A 17,300-nucleotide genomic window follows, 5' to 3' on the forward strand; every position below is an offset into this window, starting at 1 on the left:
GTCGCCCACCTTTGGTATCAAAACCACGAATCGGATTTCACCACCTGGACCGATTTTAAAACCAGCTTCTCCGACATCTTCGGCCGTCCAGCAGTACGCAAACTTCGCGCGGAGCAGCGTCTTCGCGTTCGTGCACAGCAGAGCGGTGAATCATACACCAGCTACATCGAAGACGTCGTCAATCTCTGCAAGCGTGTCAATGCGTCCATGGCGGAGGCCGACAAGGTTAAACACGTCCTGAAAGGAATCGAAGACGACGCTTTCAACATGCTTGTGGGCAAGAACATCACCTCTGTCACGGATATATTCGACCACTGCCAAAACTACGATGAGCTCCGCCGACAGCGCGTTTTCACTCGGCAGCCGTCTCCACAGACAGACGTAGTTAATAGCCTCAGCGTGACGACAGAAGACAGCTCGCTACTTCTCCAGATCAAGCAGTTTGTCCGTGAGGAGGTTGCGCGGCAGCTTTCCCTTCTTCCTGCTGTTCCGAGTCCTCCTAACCTAACTCCGACACTTCAGCACGTGATTCGGGAGCAAGTGTCCGAGGCCCTGCCATCGGTTTCCTCACCGCCTCCCGTCGCTGCGCCACTTACCTACGCCGAAGCCGTCAGGCGTCCCCGCCCAGACACGTTCGTTTCATACCAACGTCCACCACAGTTGACACCATTTCGTCCTGCCCGACCACCACCGCCACGTTTCCGTCCATGGCGGACACCGGACAACCTACCCATTTGTTATCCCTGCGGCAATCCTGGCCACGTGATGCGTCACTGACGCCGCCAAGTGTTGTCCCGTGCTGCCGATACCGACCCACGAAGTTACGCCTACGCTCCTCCCCAGCCTTTTCACCGCCCTTCGTCTTCTGAAACTACTGGTTCCTCCGATTACAGCCCCTCCATTCGCCGCCGTTCTCCATCTCCGCGTCGCCGCTCGGTTTCCCCGATGCGCCGTCGTCCCTCTTCCCCTTCGGAAAACTAGTGCCCGCAGTTCCAGAGGCAAGAACTGCGTGCTCGTCGCCAAGCTCAAGACCTCGACTTTCTCCGACCAATTTGATCACGGTTTCTGTGGAGGGCACCGATGCTTTCGCGCTTGTTGACACCGGTGCTGCTGTATCTGTACTAAGTGAGAAACTGTGCCGCCAGTTACGAAAAGTGATGACTCCGCTATATGGTTTTATGCTTCGCGCCGCTAATTCGCAACTTATCGCGCCTTTGGGGGCATGTACGGCCCGAGTTATTATTCAGGACGTTCTGTACATTGTTGAATTCATCGTCTTCCCATTACCGTCTCACGACGTCATCTTAGGCTGGGATTTTCTCTCCCAACATGCCGCTGTCATCGACTGCACTCGTTCCGAAGTCGCCCTTCTTCCCTTCGGCGACGACTCGGTGAACGCTTCTACTAACTTGTGCTCCAAGCTGACTGTGGCTGATGACGTGATGATACCGCCGTGCTCTGCTGTGCTCATCTCTGTTCATTGCGACTCTGCATCCAACGGCCCTGTCATCTTCATCCCGTCCGACTCCTTCGCTTCTCGCCACTGTCTACCCCTGCCATTCGCCGTGCTTACCGTCTCAGCCGGCTGCAGCGCCTTGCTCCTGACGAATCCATCCCTGTGCCCCTCCACTCTTCTTCGCGGTGAATGCTTGGGATGTGTCCAGCCTTTCGCTTCCGTCGTCGCCTGGGACCCTTCTGAGGATGACTCCTGCCGCCTGCAAGTGTCTTCACTTACTTCTTCCCCACCGTCTCCTGATCTCGTTCCCGAGGCCGCCTTCGCGGGCTCAATCGACGCGAACCTTTCGCCACCGGAGAAGACCCAGCTTGCGGCCCTGCTAGATAAGTTTCGGTCATCGTTTGACTTCTCCCGCCACCGTTTGGGCCGCACCCCAGCTGTTACCCATCGGATCGACACGGGGGCCCATTCGCCGTTGCGCCAACAACCATATCGCGTCTCGGCCACCGAACGCCAGGTTATCGACTCCCAGGTGAATGACATGCTGCAGCGTGGCGTCATACAACCATCGCACAGTCCTTGGGCTTCCCCCGTTGTCCTTGTCACCAAGAAAGACGGCTCTATGCGCTTTTGCGTTGACTACCGGCGCCTCAACAAAATCACCCGCAAAGACGTCTATCCGCTGCCCCGCATTGATGACGCACTTGACTGCCTGCAGGGAGCTGAATTCTTTTCATCGTTAGATTTACGTTCGGGGTATTGGCAAGTCCCGATGGCCGCCGCTGACCGCCCCAAGACAGCCTTTGTGACGCCTGACGGGCTGTATGAATTCAACGTCATGCCCTTCGGACTATGCAATGCCCCTGCCACTTTTGAGCGGATGATGGACACGATACTGCGCGGCCTGAAATGGAAAACATGCTTATGTTACTTGGACGATATCGTTGTTTTCTCTCCAGATTTCCAGACGCACCTCGTTCGCCTGGAGCACGTTTTGAGATGTCTCGCGGCCGCCGGGCTTCAACTCAATTTAAAGAAATGTCGCTTCGCCGCTCGCCAGTTGACGATTTTGGGCCACGTCGTGTCAAAACAGGGTGTCCTTCCTGACCCAGCAAAGCTTCGTGCTGTCTCTGAGTTCCCGAAGCCCTCTACGATGAAGGAACTTCGCAGTTTCATCGGTCTATGCTCTTACTTTCGACGCTTTATCCGAAATTTCGCTTCTATCATCGCACCTCTGACTTCCCTTCTTCGTGGCAGTAGCGATTTATCAAGCTGGAGTCCTGCCTGTGACGAAGCGTTCACCACTTTGCGCCGTCTACTTACCTCTCCACCCATACTGCGCCACTTTTACCCTGCTTCTCCAACTGAAATTCACACAGATGCCAGTGGCGTTGGTATCGGTGCTGTTCTTGCTCAACGTAAACCGGGGTATGCGGAGTATGTTGTTGCATACGCGAGCCGCACCCTGACGAAGTCAGAGAAAAACTACTCAGTCACTGAAAAAGAGTGCTTGGCAATCGTTTGGGCGATCGGGAAATTTCGGCCTTACGTATACGGCCGGCCTTGCGCGGTCGTCACGGACCATCATTCCCTTTGTTGGCTGTCCTCCCTAAAAGACCCAAATGGCCGCCTCGCCCGGTGGGCCTCACGCCTTCAAGAGTACGATATTCGTGTGATCTATCGCTCTGGCAGGAAGCATAACGACGCCGACGCTTTGTCTCGTTCACCTGTTTCCAATGAATGTGCCTCTCCTCCCGCCATCGACTGCGCCCCCTTGTCATTGGACGATATGCCCAACGAGCAGTCCAAGGGCCCTTGGATCACTTCTCTTGTACGCTATCTTTCAGACCGTTCTGTCGTATCGGTACCGCGTGCAATCCGCCGTCAGGCTACCCACTTCACTATTCATGATGGGATTTTGTACCGCCGAAATTATCTCCCTGATGGCCGCAAATGGCTCCTAGTAATCCCTGGCCATTTACGCTCCGAAATATGCGCAGCCTTTCATAGCGACCCGCAAGCTGGTCACGGCGGTGCTTTCAAGACCTACAACCGGCTTCGCCTCCGCTATTACTGGCGCGGCATGTATACCTACGTACGAAAATTCGTCCGTTCCTGCCCCGATTGCCAGCGCCGCAAGCTCGGTCATCACCATTCGACCGGCCCTATGCAGCCTTTGCCTTGCCCATCCAGGCCATTTGACCGAGTTGGCATTGACCTGTATGGACCACTTCCCTACACTGCTGCAGGAAACCGCTGGGTCATCGTCGCTGTAGACCACCTGACACGGTACGCCGAAACAGCCGCCCTCCCAGCTGCTACGGCGCGGGATGTTGCAGCCTTCCTCTTGCACCATTTCATACTTCGGCACGGAGCCCCGCGTGAACTCTTGAGCGACCGGGGGCGGGTGTTTCTGTCAGACGTAGTTTCATCTCTTCTGCAGCAATGCAACATTACTCGCCGCACCACTACTGCCTATCATCCGCAGAGGAACGGCTTGACAGAACGTTTCAATCGAACATTAGGTGACATGTTGTCAATGTACGTGGCGGCAGACCATTCTAACTGGGACGTCGTCCTCCCCTTCGTCACATATGCCTACAACACCGCTACGCAGAGCACCACTGGTTTCTCACCATTCTTTCTTCTGTACGGTCGTGAACCATCCTCGCCGCTCGACACTATTCTTCCTTATCATCCTGATTCGTCGGAATCCACAACCGTATCTGAAGCCTCCAGACACGCTGAAGAGTGCCGCCAGCTAGCCCGGTCATTCACGTCCGACGACCAAGGGCGCCAGAAATTCCGCTTCGACCACTGCCATGGCACAGACACTTTTCAGCCGCAATCCCTTGTTTGGCTCCGTGTGCCTTCTGCTGCACCAGGTCTCTCTAGCAAGTTGCTGCCAAACTACCATGGGCCCTACCGCGTCCTTGAGCGCACTTCTCCCGTCACTTACATCGTTGAGCCCGTGACGCCATCACCCGATCTCCGACGACGTGGGCGTGAGACCGTCCACGTTTCGCGTTTGAAGCCGCACTACGACCCTTGCGTCGTCTTGACCCCCTAAGTCGCCAGGATGGCTCTTTTTCCCCCGAGGCCAAATGTAAAGAGGAAGATGATCAGCAGACGAGCAGCGGAACCGACGCGAGGCGCGAGTCGAGAAGACGACGATCGGCAGCTGAAGCAGCAGAGCCTACGCGCGGCGCGATACGAGAGCGTGAACTGTTCTGGGACCGGACCTGTCCTTGCCTGCTCTAACCGGCCTTAACAACTGTCAATAAAGGCCGTTACAAATAGAACAAAAAAATCTTAATAATGCACAAAAAATCTCACAAAATAATTTACACAGTGCCAATATGCAATTCTAAGTGCAATGTTCATAGAAATAAGTAGGTATGAAAATAATATGGGTGGAACAAAGAAAGCAAAAGAAATATTATTTATACAAAACAAGCTCGACAAAACAATTCACACAGTGAAATTATACAATTGCTGGTGGAATATGTACAATGCAAGTTAGGAAGTAAAAAAACAGTGACAGCATTTATTGCACTGCCAGAAAAGCATAAACATAAGGCCCTGAGAATGACCACATCAGTTAAAAATAAGCAGTAGTCTTTCTGAAGGTGTTAATGCATTCAGTGGCTTGATTCTAGCCTATTCCCCTTGTTCTGCTGAAGTCATTTTGGGACACATGAAGCAATGTGTTTCGATCAATGAAGAACAGTGTGCTCTACGAAGCGTAACACCATGCGTACCACAGGGCAGTGTCCTTGGGCCAGCGTTCTTCAATGTATATTACCAATATATCCCAGGTGGCGAAAATGCCTTTGTGAGCAGCGCCGTTGATACCAGCTTTCTTATTCGATGTGATGATAATAGTGAACTCAAGGAATTAGGAAATAGTACCCTCAGCAAACTGTAAGTATGGAACAGATGCAATCCTTTAGATATAAACAATAAACTGTTCGAATTTGGGCCATCACAGAAATGTGTTAACATGATCTTAACCTCTACTTGGGATCTGAAAGGGCAGAAATAACAAAGTAAAATATTCTCCTTACTGAAGGCATTTCCTATCACACAAACATTACGAGCTCAATACTTTGCGGAAATATAAATCTTGCTTGAAGTATAATCCCATGCCTTCTCTACGTTTACGCAATTTATCAAGACCACCTGAAGTAATTAATAATATGAGGCTGGACGTTTAGCCGGAAAGAAAAAAGCCGTTTTGTGTACTCTGTGCGCACGGCATCTCACAAAGATTAAAACACGCAGGAAGCAGATATTTCTCTCTCAGCCTCCATTAAGCTTCAGAGAAATAAAGAGGCCAAGAAAAGTCGCGCACAGCGATAAGCTGGTTGCCTGCAGCACAGGTGCACCTTCCCCCTTTCCTGCGGGGCCCGGTACATCGGCCAGACCGGGCGGTGCCTGAGCACAATTTGCAGAATGGAAATAGCCCATCATATCTGGTGAAGCATCGTCTAGGGTGTGTGTGAGGTAATGAAGAGGAACACGGGCACAGCATTGTTTAGTCAGGCACGTGCACCCACAAGGATCAGACAACGCGGGAAGCAGGTTGAGGCTTTACGTACAGAAAAGGAGTGCATCAGCAAAGCATAGGTTTTTATAAGTGGTAGGGAGATTGCTTTCGTTGAGAATGTTTCGATGTCGCGGGAATATCCGGGTGGTCTTAGCGTTTTTATTATTGTGTTTTATGTGTACCATCACTTTTCGTACACTTGAGTGTTCCTTTATATTCGGAAGTTTTTAGCAACTAAAGCTTTTAGTTGCGACTCAACGCTTATCCTGTGTCCATATTTCTCTTGCCCCTCGTCTTTTGCGCTGTTTTACAAAGTGCTCTTGAAACTTTATGTCATGAGTAGTTACTCTCGATTGCTGGTTTTTTAATGGTCTTTGATATCCGAGCAGGCACTACTTGAATGTCCATGGAACTTTCTATACCACTGTTCTTACTGTGTTTTTGCTGTTGATGTGTGCCATCCCGTTCCAGGAAACGGCGTAAGAAACCTCGTCAAGCTTCTTCTGCAGCAGATTTTGTTTTTGTTGTTGCCCTTGCGTTTGTCTTTGTAATGAAAGAAGTGCTAAAATATTGAATCCAATTGAATTTTTGTGGTGAAAAGAGAAGCAGAACAGCTTTTTTTGCCCATCCTTCTCTTGTGTGTTTTTTCGTCTATGCTTGTTTTATTGAAAAAAATAAAGGGGCGACATGCGCGAAGTCCAGCGCCCGAGGTCGGAATGTCGTACGCCCTCCTCGCATTGTACAAAACCAGCCTCATGTTTCCTGAGGCAGCCCGTCTTCTTGTGATGAGGACCGCTGACTTGTCTGCATAATCTAGCGAGTCTGTTGTACAAAGTGGTGCTGCCATGTGCCTAGTTCCGAGACGACGTCCCTAAACGGGTCGCCATGCTTGCGTGTTTCCTCTGCCAAAAGGACTTGCAAGCATAGGTCACAGCTGCCCTTCACGTCTGAGTACAATTTTGTCAATCGTTTAGAGCCTTACAAGTTGATAGCATTTTTTTTTATTTTCCCTGGCCGTACACCTTCCATGATCTTAAAGTTTGCAGAAATTGCTTGTTGCGAATTGAGGTTTAGATGACACCTGCCGAGAAGCCAACTTTGAGCGAAACATGCGTTTGATTCCGCTGTCCGACTCCTGTCCCTTTTTGTGCGCGTGTGCTCTCAACGATTTCTATTTATTGCATCGCTTGCAACAAACCTCTAGCTGTGAGTAGGCTTCGTGCTGTCGCTTCTGTCGTCCTGTTTTCGGCGCTAACTTCTGTATGACATGCTACCTGTGCGGCTACAAACGGCAAAAGAGACTTACCCGGTTCTGTAGCCGGAGGAGGTGACACGCCATTAAGAAGCGTTTCGTGCAACTACTGCATTCAAAAAAAGTTTGAACAGCAGTATCCCGGAGATACATCACGCCAGAAACTGCCCGGGAAATCGGCCGCCGCATTTTCGCCGCCCTCACCGTCTGCGGCAAAACGAATGTCTGTACCTGGTACGTTTACCTTAATTTTCACCGTTCCCGGCAACAAAACCGCGACTGTGAAGATCTCCGAACGCACTGCCTGGATACATGCAGCCGCATAATGAACATGGCGGACGACGTAAGCTGGCACCAAAGGAGGCTGGGTGAGGAGGTCGCTACTTTGCAAGGCGTACCCGGGGAATGCGCCTTTTCTACAAGCGCCCTCTGGAGAGTGGAGAAAATTCGTCTGCTACAGGTTGAAAAGAAACGCGCTTGGGAGACGCAGGCGCGTTCTGGTTCCACGAGGAACCAGCCGCGCCTGCGAAGTGGCAACTGTGTGTGCTCGACAGGTGCTGCCACCTTTCGCATGCGCCTGTAACTAACATGAGCTGCGCATGCGCAGTAGGAGTTTCATTTTTAACGAGTGGAGCTGAAGGAGAACAGGCGCGCATGCGCAGGGCCGCCTTGTGAAAAAGGTGGATTTAAAGCCACACACCATCCGTCGCATCCGTGGTCGCATCCCACCCTCTCTCTTCGAAGTGGAGAAATGATTTCCTATCTACACCTTGCCACCCGGTGTATCTCTCCCTCTTCGCTCCCCGGTCTCTCCCCCCCTCCCTAAAAGTACATGGAGAGATTTTGCTCTCTCCCCTTTTCCACCTAACGCAGGCAGGCGGCGCTGCGCGAAACTGAGTGGCGAGCTTATAAAGAAAATAACGCCATGCAACCAATCACGGCACAGGTATTGTTTTATGTGCGTGTGAAAATATGCTCGAAATGTTGAAGAATTCCTGAAATGATCTTGTGGAGAAAAGAGACCCAAAATTTTGAAATATATCTGTAAATGCACTTGCGGGAAAAGGCAATTATTATTTTTGCTCTTAAGAATACGCAAGAGCGACACTTTTACGCTTTGATCGCTCCCTCTGTAGACGTCGTTACAACACAAAGACGCAAACATATGTGTAAAACAACGGACGCGACTCCGCGAAGAACTCACTCCTCGGTTGGTAGTTGCTCCCTGGTCGCCTCGTTGTTGCCAGCATGGGCGGTGTCATCGTCACGGCCACTCCTGGACTCGGTGGGCATCACCTGCGTCTACGCACAGCCAACTCTGGTCAGCAGAGATGGCAGCCGTCGGGACTGGACAGCAGTAGCACTGTTTCGTGTCTTGTGTGCATTACCTGACTGGCTGGCTTAGTGGAGCCAATGGGTGACAATGCTGTGGAACCCTGTGCGGAAGGAGAAAAACAGAACTTGTTTTTATGGTTGACACAGCGAGCGAATACACTTAGGTAAAATGAGTATAATAAAAATTGGCAGAGGCTCAGCTTGGTTCAGCCCAGAAATTGCGAAAGCAACTTCATCCGTTTCTTCAGCCCGCATCCCCTTCGTCTACCGCTGCTCTGCGCCGACGGTTGGTTGGTTGCGACTGAGAGAAGGATGAAAAGTGAAGTGCACGGGCCTGCCTACTGGCTCCAGCTGAGCCACCGCCGCTGCCACGTGCAGATAGAAGAGAGTTGAAAGATATGAGGAAAGATAAACACCACTCATGAAACTTGGCCCTGCACTTGTAGATGCACTCGCTTCAAGCGATGTTGACCGGCGTGCTCGCCTGACTCCTGCATACGCACGTTGTTTAGCTAGCCGTTCTTCCCGCTCTTCGCCTGTTTCTTCGGCGCGGCGCCGTCGCTTGGCCGCAGCAGATCGTTCCAGCCTCGCCTTGTACACATCATCCGACATAGCGCACTGAGAGGAGCGAAGCTGCAGCACCCCCCCCCCCCCCCACCCCCCGTTTTATCCCGCTCTAGCGAGCGCCCTGTCTCGGCAGCGGCGCAGCCGGCGTGTATTGCTGTACCTCCACCATCGATGGCGCGAGCTGGGGCCCCGGCTCTCGGTTTGTCGTGACGTCACGCGGTCGCGTGACGCGCCGCTGTGTAAGGAGGCGCCACGACCATCGATGGCAGAAAAGTGCAAGCAGTATTGTTTTCGCAATAAAACAACTTCGGAGGTGAAAAGGACTCCTCGAGTCATTTAAAATCTTCCCCGAATGATTTGGTGAATTTATTTTATAGGCATTTTTTGTGCTCCCTTTCATTTCATTTTTCCTCTATCTTGACCAGCTCGTTTCTTCTTCAACACCAACACCTTTTTGTTCCCCATTTCCCCTTTTTTTTAAAGCGAAAGCTTTACTACTTGCACTTTCAGCCTTTGCCGTGGCGCGGCGGTGCCACCATTGACCTTTAGTTGACCTCTGTGTGGCGTCATGTGTGACATCACGCCGAAGAGAAGGGCGACCGACTCGCGCCGTCGCAAGCCGCGGCGGTGCCACCACCGGCGCTTAACTTCTGCGCTCTCCGCTAGGAGCGCGATTGTGGCGTTACGCTGGAGAGATTAGGCTCGACTCACGTCGCTAGAAAGCAGTAGCTGTGCCAACCACCAGCGGCTTAACTTTGCTTCGCGATCTCGCGCCGTCCGTGTGCGACGGCGGTGCACATGAACGGCGGCCTGACTGGACTAGATTGGATTGGATTAGAATAGATTAGATTATATTACATTAGATTACATTGGATTGTATTGGATTGCATTGGATTGGATTGGATTGCATTGTATTGTATAACAGATGCATCGCCACAAGTCTAACCACAAGCACCACCACCAGCTACACTAGCAGCTGAACCATGGCGTAGGTACGGATATTACCGGGCTTACATTACCGGGCTTAACCAAGCTACGCCACAGCGAATTTTTTCACCCGTCCTCCATCACGCTAAAGACTCGCCACGCCGTTCGCTGGCGCCTTACCCACGGTTTCCTACCTTCGCCCAAGATGTCCTCTTCTACTCTTGGTACCCGCTGCCATGACGTGTTAACTGCTGCCTTCGTGTAGAGTCGTACCACATGAGTGAGAGGGCATATTTTACTTTCATTTTTCGTACTCTTAGATTTTGCCCTGGTATTTTCTAACCCGTCCTTCATATCGCTTTCCTGTGCATGCTGCTTCTTTTGACGTCTTCCTTATTTCTCGTGCTTCTCTACCTGGAAACAGACAGCCACGGCTCATCCGTGTCTCTTCCCGCGCTTTTATCCTTCGCAATGTCACCTTTCCCGACCCAGAGGGCCCACCGCGACTCTCATGTTTCTCAGACGCCCGCTAGTGGTGCTAATATAGTGCCTCATTAAAATTTAGAATATACTGGCTAGTGCGCAGAGGACGCCCGCTGGAGTGGCAACGGACAGCAAAACAAAATACCCCTCTTCGTCCGAAACGACCACTCGCTGCTTGCTAGATGTCAAAAATTCTACCAAGTGGTTGAGGCAACATTTGCTCTTTGTCCCAGCACCAGATCTTTTCATTGCATCAACACATTCCACAATGCACCTGGAACGATCCTCCACAGGAACGTGCCTCGAAATCAACCTTGCGGTCGAAACCTTTTCCATCTTGTGTAGGTTTGGCTGGAGGCAAAACTTGGGCCCGAGCTCCAACACCTTTCGATGAACATCCGGCAGATGTGCTCCTCCTAAAACCAGCACTTTTCCTCCAGGGGGTGAACATTTCCTTTTGTCGAGCATCCAGGGGCGCGCAGCATTCCAAAGGTATGCAGCATGTTTGTCCGCCAGACCACACCATTCACGAAAGTTCCTGCGATGCTTCCGGTACTGACCACTAACAGGGGAATGCACTGCACGGATAAGAGAAGCTCGTGGGCACGCGACCCAGGAGACTGAGGCCACCAGACAGGAGAGGCATAAGCAATGGCCGGAAAAGAATTAACCCCAATGTATACATTGTTAAACTAAGCGCGACATAGGTGCGCTAGCACAATATTGTTAGGAGGCTGAGTGGAGGCAGTCGATGGCGTCATCAACGCGTCGAAACAGGTAAACATCCTTCTTTGTGACAGTGTTAAGGCGGCGACACTCGACACAAAATCGCCATGTTCCATCTTTCTTTTTGAGCCGGATCAACGGCCCACGAGCTTGAAGATTCCTAAATAATGATTTGGTGCAACATGTCACGGACTTGTTCATCGATTATCTGACGTTCTGAAGGCGAGACGCGGTATGGCTTCTGTCGAGTCAGTTGTCCAGTATTTATCGTGTGCTGGGTACGGGAAGTTGGAATCGGCGGTTGGTCGAGGCGCAGTCAAATACGTCGCCATGCTTGGAAAGAACGACCAGAAATACCCGGCGGTGGGCAGAGATTTGTTGACCATGGTCAGGAATTGAGATTCGGTCAGGTCGCGGAGTCTGATTGGATGGAAAACGTTGTCGGTGAGCGCGGCAACTGGCACAGAAAGCCGGCGAGTTTTAAACCACGTGGCAATAAGGCAAGTTCGTTTGACAAACAGTGTAAAGAATGGCATGACCCTTGCTCACACGGACGAGGCTGCGGGGCAGCAGCCCACTTTAGTTTGCGAAGATAAGAAAGCGGGTTCCACCACAGCGTCGAAGGCATCGGAAACCGTGCTCGGAGACACAACTGAAAGGAATGTGGCAGACATCGCTGCAACGACGGCGACGGTGTCTGCAGAAACAGAAAACGCTTGAGCATCCAGCGGCAAGTCTTCTATGAGAGCCGACCGAAGGCCAGGACTTAATAATATGCCGCCACTGCGGAAGTCGAGAGCAGCGCAGCACTGGTGTAAAAGTCATACCTAGAATGATGTCATGCGCAGAGCGAGGGAGCACCGTGAATTAAAGTTCGGAACGCGTCGCCAGCGATCATTACATTAACAAAACAAATATAAAAAGGAACCAGTGATTTTCCCCCTACGCCATGGAATACTACACCACCATTTCACCCAAACAATATTTTACGACCGAGACGGTTCTTGAAAGCTAAACTGATCACCGACACTGTCTTTAACTTAATGATGGGCAATATTGATTACCTTGCGACCGCCCTCCATCGGCCGCACACGCTAGTATTCTGATGGCGGGGTTGAAAACGACGTCGGGGAGAAGGCGAGCGGCGAGACAGGCGTCAGGTTTCGGTCAGAGGCAAGGGAGTCGTTTCGTGGTGGTGCGTAGCTGCATTGGCGCTGAGAAGTTGTAAAGATAAGGTCATGAACTGGCGCATTGGAACCCGGGCAAGGGTTCGGCCATTGGCGCTGGTAGCGGGAAATCTGCTGTCCCCGGCGACGGCAAACCACAATGCTGCCGCTGGTAGCGTTGCGGACGACCGGCGCAGTGGGGTTGGGACGGGTGATCCGGGCAGCGTCGTTGTAATCGATGCGAGTTTCACAGGTAGGAACCTGGTTAGACAGATGCCAAGTAAAGGAGCAGTGGGCCGGAGCTACCTGCAGAGAACAGCTCTCAGATGGAACTTCACTGCGGTGCCCAACGCCTTGATGCCGGGAAAGTTCGTCACGGACGATTTGACGAATGACGTCAGGAAGATTGACAGCATTCACAGGCTCATGGAAATCAACGCTAGTGACGGTGATAAAGTTAGGCAGCCGCCGAACTTCGGATAATTCGACGCAGCTTAAGAGTTTCAAAGGTGCGGCAATACTTGGTGATGTCCGTGGCAGAGTCCAAATTTTCCTTACTAATAAGAAAACAGTAGACGTCCTCTGCGATGCCCTTTAGCCAACGCGGTCTTCTTCGGACACCCGCGGAATATCCACTTTGCAGAGCTTCAGTACCTTCTCTATGTATGCCGTGCACATCTCACCCGGCACTTGCGCTCTCTGAATCAAATTCTGCTCAGCGCATTTCATTTTGCTAAAAGGTATCCCCGAAGCAGTTGCGGATCTCTTCCACGAAGCGGTCCCAACTCATTAAGGACGCTTGATGGTTCTCAAACCATATTAACGCGGTAACACCCAGAAAGGAAACAGCACTGGTCAGCTTAACGGGAGCATCCCGGCAGTTGTATTTGCTCACCCGCTGGTGATTGGTGAGCCATTCATTCACATCTTCGCCAGCGTTGCCGGAAAACGTCCGCGTCTCACGGTAGTGCTGCCAAGCGGGCACTGCTGCGCCGGTCGTACGTTCCTCGGCTTCCTGGGTTATTTGCGCAGGCAACGGGAGCAGGACGCCAAGTCTTCGGCTCCAGCGATGTCGATGGGGCTCCGTAGTGGTCGACACAGCACCTCCGCCACAATATTAGAGGTTCTATTTGCAAAGGCTATTTACATAGGGAGGTCGACCCGGGTGTCACGACGCTACTAGCGTACGTCGCGGTAAAGAATGTGAGGAGTGCCGCCGAAGGGAAGCAAGGGAACGCGCCGACAAAAGGAGAAAGATTCTAAACGGCGCTGCGTGCGAGTTTCGTGTCTCTCGGTCTAAGCGAGTGAGGAATGATGATGAAGAAACTATTTCCGCCAGAAGAAGACCCGTGCCCCTCCGGGTCCGCACGCAGGGGTCCGGGGAGGGGCAGCGTCGCAGCTGGAAGACTAACAAAGATATAGTCGCGCAGCTTCTGCTGCCAGGCGGGTAGCGTGTCGAGTGCGGAATGGTTCCTTTTCCGAAGTTGGTTCGAAACACGAGACGACGACAAGACGGCTCGGATGGACTGGCGCTGTTATTGTATTCGTTCTTGTTAGCTAACGAGAGCGGTTAACAGCGATGTGTGTGTTTTAAATTGTGTTTGTTTCTTCTCTTTGTACTATCTTGTAGTTAGCCACGGCGGCTTACAGCGAGGGGTATGTTTGGTATTATGTACTTTTCTTTTGAGTTGTGACATCTTACGTCTGGACGGTGGCGGGAAAGTCATCTATTGGCTAAAGAGTAAGTTTTTGCGAGAGGATTGTCTATTGGCTGAGGATGTAGTTTTGGCGGGAATACAACGAGATGGGTGCGCGCGAAGGAGAGCGCCAGAGGTTGGGTGTGTGGCAGCCGGACAGATCGGTCGTGTGCGGCCGGTGGTGGTCTCAGGGCCGAGAGCGTGGAGTTGGAGACACAAGTTAGTTGAGCGGTGGCCAGACGGGTCGGCCGTGTGGTGGCCGGCGGTGATCCGGAGTCGTGGACGTTTCAGGTTTTATTTTTAGTGGCCGAAACCTTTCGGCATATGTAAACCAGTTATGTACATATAGTAATAAATAACTTCTTGAGTAAAGCGACCCAAGTGTCCCAGCGTCAGAAAACTTGCCCACCTGCCTGAACTCACCAGTCGCGAAGTGCGTCCCCAGGGTCACTCACGAGACCCGCTTTCTACCACTTTACATCAACATCAGGACAACAACGTGATGCGTGATGCGCGATCCGATTCCGCCGGGCACCACTGCGCATGCGCTGATTGATTCCGACGCGACAGGCGCGCACGCAACTGACGGGAACGTCAGTTGGTGCCCCCACGATGTTCTGCGCCCACGAAGCCGCGCCTCGCGGAAGCGGATCACTGTGTCGGCAGGTGGCGCGTCGAACGTTCCTCCTTTCCAAGTGGCAGCAGCCGGAGTCACGCGCACCCGCCTTACAATTTTTTTGCACCACCGGTGCTAGCCTCTGTTCCACTTGGCCGCAGCTGGCGTGCACAGGTTTCGTCCTGTCACGTGACAGCAGGTGCCGCGAAACGGTTTTCCTCCTTCACTAGGACACATAGCGGCTTTTATGCTAGTGATCCACCTGAAGCTCGCGCACGGGAAAGAACGGCTGAGATTTCCGTCTCTCCTCTTTGCCGCCTGCCGACTGAGGGCCGTTTCACATGCTGCGACTAAAACGAAAATAGTCGGCCTAGTCGGTGACGCCGCAGTGCGATTTTCGCACAGTGCTTTCACATGCAACGCGTACCCAGCGAATTCGGTCAGAGGGACACGCAAGGTTGCTCGATGTTCGCATAGGCAACCCACGATTAAACGCGACAGAAACGCTGCACGGAATGTGTTGGCGATGTTATGACCAGCGTGTTTTTAGATGCAAGGCAATATTTCGTATGTTTTGATTACAATAAACAGCTTTGCTTACGCCGCGGGAACAGCTCCCACGTGACCTCACGCCGAGACGGCGTGTGACGTCACGTCACGTGCGAGTTGTTGCCGCGGCCGGTCTCGACGCACGTGCTATACACGTGCGCTCTCGCTCGCGCGCCTGGAGACCGGTCGAGGCCGCGGCAGCTGCTCCCGCGTGACGTCACGTCACGTGCCGTCTCGGCGCTGCCCATTGGTCAGTCGCAGAGCGAACACACCGACGCTGCGACTGGATTCCAACCCGACGGAACTTGGTCGCAGGCCGTCTGCGGCTAGACCGACGGCGCTCCCCAGTCGCAGACCGACAGAATTCGCAGCGTCGCAGGCGAGAATCGCATGCATGTGAAACGGCCCTGAGGCAGGTGGAACATGCATCAGGACACATAATGGCTTTATTCGTTAGTGGCCCACCTAGCACTAGCGCAAATCCATCTTTCAACCGTGGCAGGTGGAAACTCGCACGTGGAGGCTTCATCCGCACAAATGAAAGCTTTTTCGCCAGCGAGACCAAAATTTGACGACAAAGCAAAACGGAGGGGAGAAGGGTGAACTGAAAAATTTATGCGAAGAAAACCTGCCAGCGTGGCAGTGATCAACTCCATTTTGTGGTAACGTAAGGTTAATTTAGAATCGAAATCGACGCCGAGAACTCGGATACAAGAAAGAAAAGCAATCGGTGCACTCTGGAAGCTAACAGTATAGGCTTACGTCGATCCATACGAGTGCAGTTGGGAATTAGCACACGACGCCATTTAATGGGGCTGATTTGTACTGCAGCTATAGATGCCCATCCGGCGATACGAGCCCCAAAGGTCTCCGTGAAGCACCTCAGATAAGGACACTCACGTCGGCAGCATAAAGGATGAAAACGTCAGAGGGATGTGAAGCATTCCCCAAATTGCAATATCCCAAAGAAGTGGGTTAAGGGCGTACCCTCACCAGCGGCGGACATGTCTTCTCGTTGCTGAGCACCAGCTCGGCGGAGGTCTCTTCGCGGCGCTCCTCAGTCGCCGGTGGTGGAGAGCTGCAGGGGTCGCTGGTAAGCCGCGCCTGCGAGTCGGGAAAGGCAAAGCATGAGAGGCCCACCGTGGACTCCCGGTCCGGCGGACAACTTGGGGAGCAATACGCAGCTCATGCAAACTGCTGCCACCACACAGAGATTGCGGGATGTGAGAATGCACGTCCCCAATAAAGAAACTGCATGCTTCTCGGCGGTACGGGTCAGCGTTCTTCCTTTTCTTTCTTTCTTTCTTTCTTTCTTTCTTTCTTTCTTTCTTTCTTTCTTTCTTTCTTTCTTTCTTTCTTTCTTTCTTTCTTTCTTTCTTTCTTTCTTTCTTTCTTTCTTTCTTTCCTTCCTTCTTTCTTTCTTTCTTTCTTTCTTTCTTTCCTTCTTTCTTTCTTTCTTTCTTTCTTTCGTTCTTTCTTTCATTTCATTTTCTCACAACAGAGGAAAATGGAGCAGGAGCTAAAGGCTCATAGCCTGACAGAGGTTCCTGCCCCTGTTATAGCACGGCATTTCGGTGCAAACTTATTAAAAAGTAAATATAAACAAGGACCAGCTCTCAATTACATAAACACATTTGAACATATAAATATAAATATTTGAACATATATAATGAACATATAAATATGAAATTAGACAACACTTAGTAGTATTTTAAGGGAAAAAGAAATGCTAAATGCACATCTCGGCACTCTACAAAATTCATGCTCTTGCACACACACACATAGATTACAGACACATAGCACACCGCACTCTGATAACATATATACACCTTGATTACACCGAAAATTAAATGCAAACAATGTCTTATTAAAGGAAAGAAATGGGTTTCTTTAACTCCGGTTTCTGGAATTTAATTTCTTCTCCTATGAAATTCAGCAAATAAACAACTTGGAAATTTAGGATCTGTGCCATAACTG

General features: G+C 51.6%; 1 protein-coding gene across 1 annotated transcript in view; it reads right to left on the reverse strand.

Moving 5' to 3' along the window:
• LOC149345310 (uncharacterized) overlaps positions 1–17,300 on the reverse strand; it is a 67,997-nt gene that overhangs the window by 49,790 nt on the left and 907 nt on the right. The window contains exons 2-4 of the mRNA XM_089547400.1: positions 16,317–16,427; positions 8,646–8,693; positions 8,462–8,559 (exon numbers count right to left, since the gene is read on the reverse strand). Coding sequence (XP_089403526.1) covers positions 8,462–8,559; positions 8,646–8,693; positions 16,317–16,427 — 257 coding nt within the window. The remainder of the gene's footprint in view (positions 1–8,461; positions 8,560–8,645; positions 8,694–16,316; positions 16,428–17,300) is intronic.

Source organism: Amblyomma mixtum, chromosome 5 (assembly GCF_055824585.1).
Source record: "Amblyomma mixtum isolate Tamu chromosome 5, ASM5582458v1, whole genome shotgun sequence".
NCBI lineage: Eukaryota > Metazoa > Arthropoda > Arachnida > Ixodida > Ixodidae > Amblyomma > Amblyomma mixtum.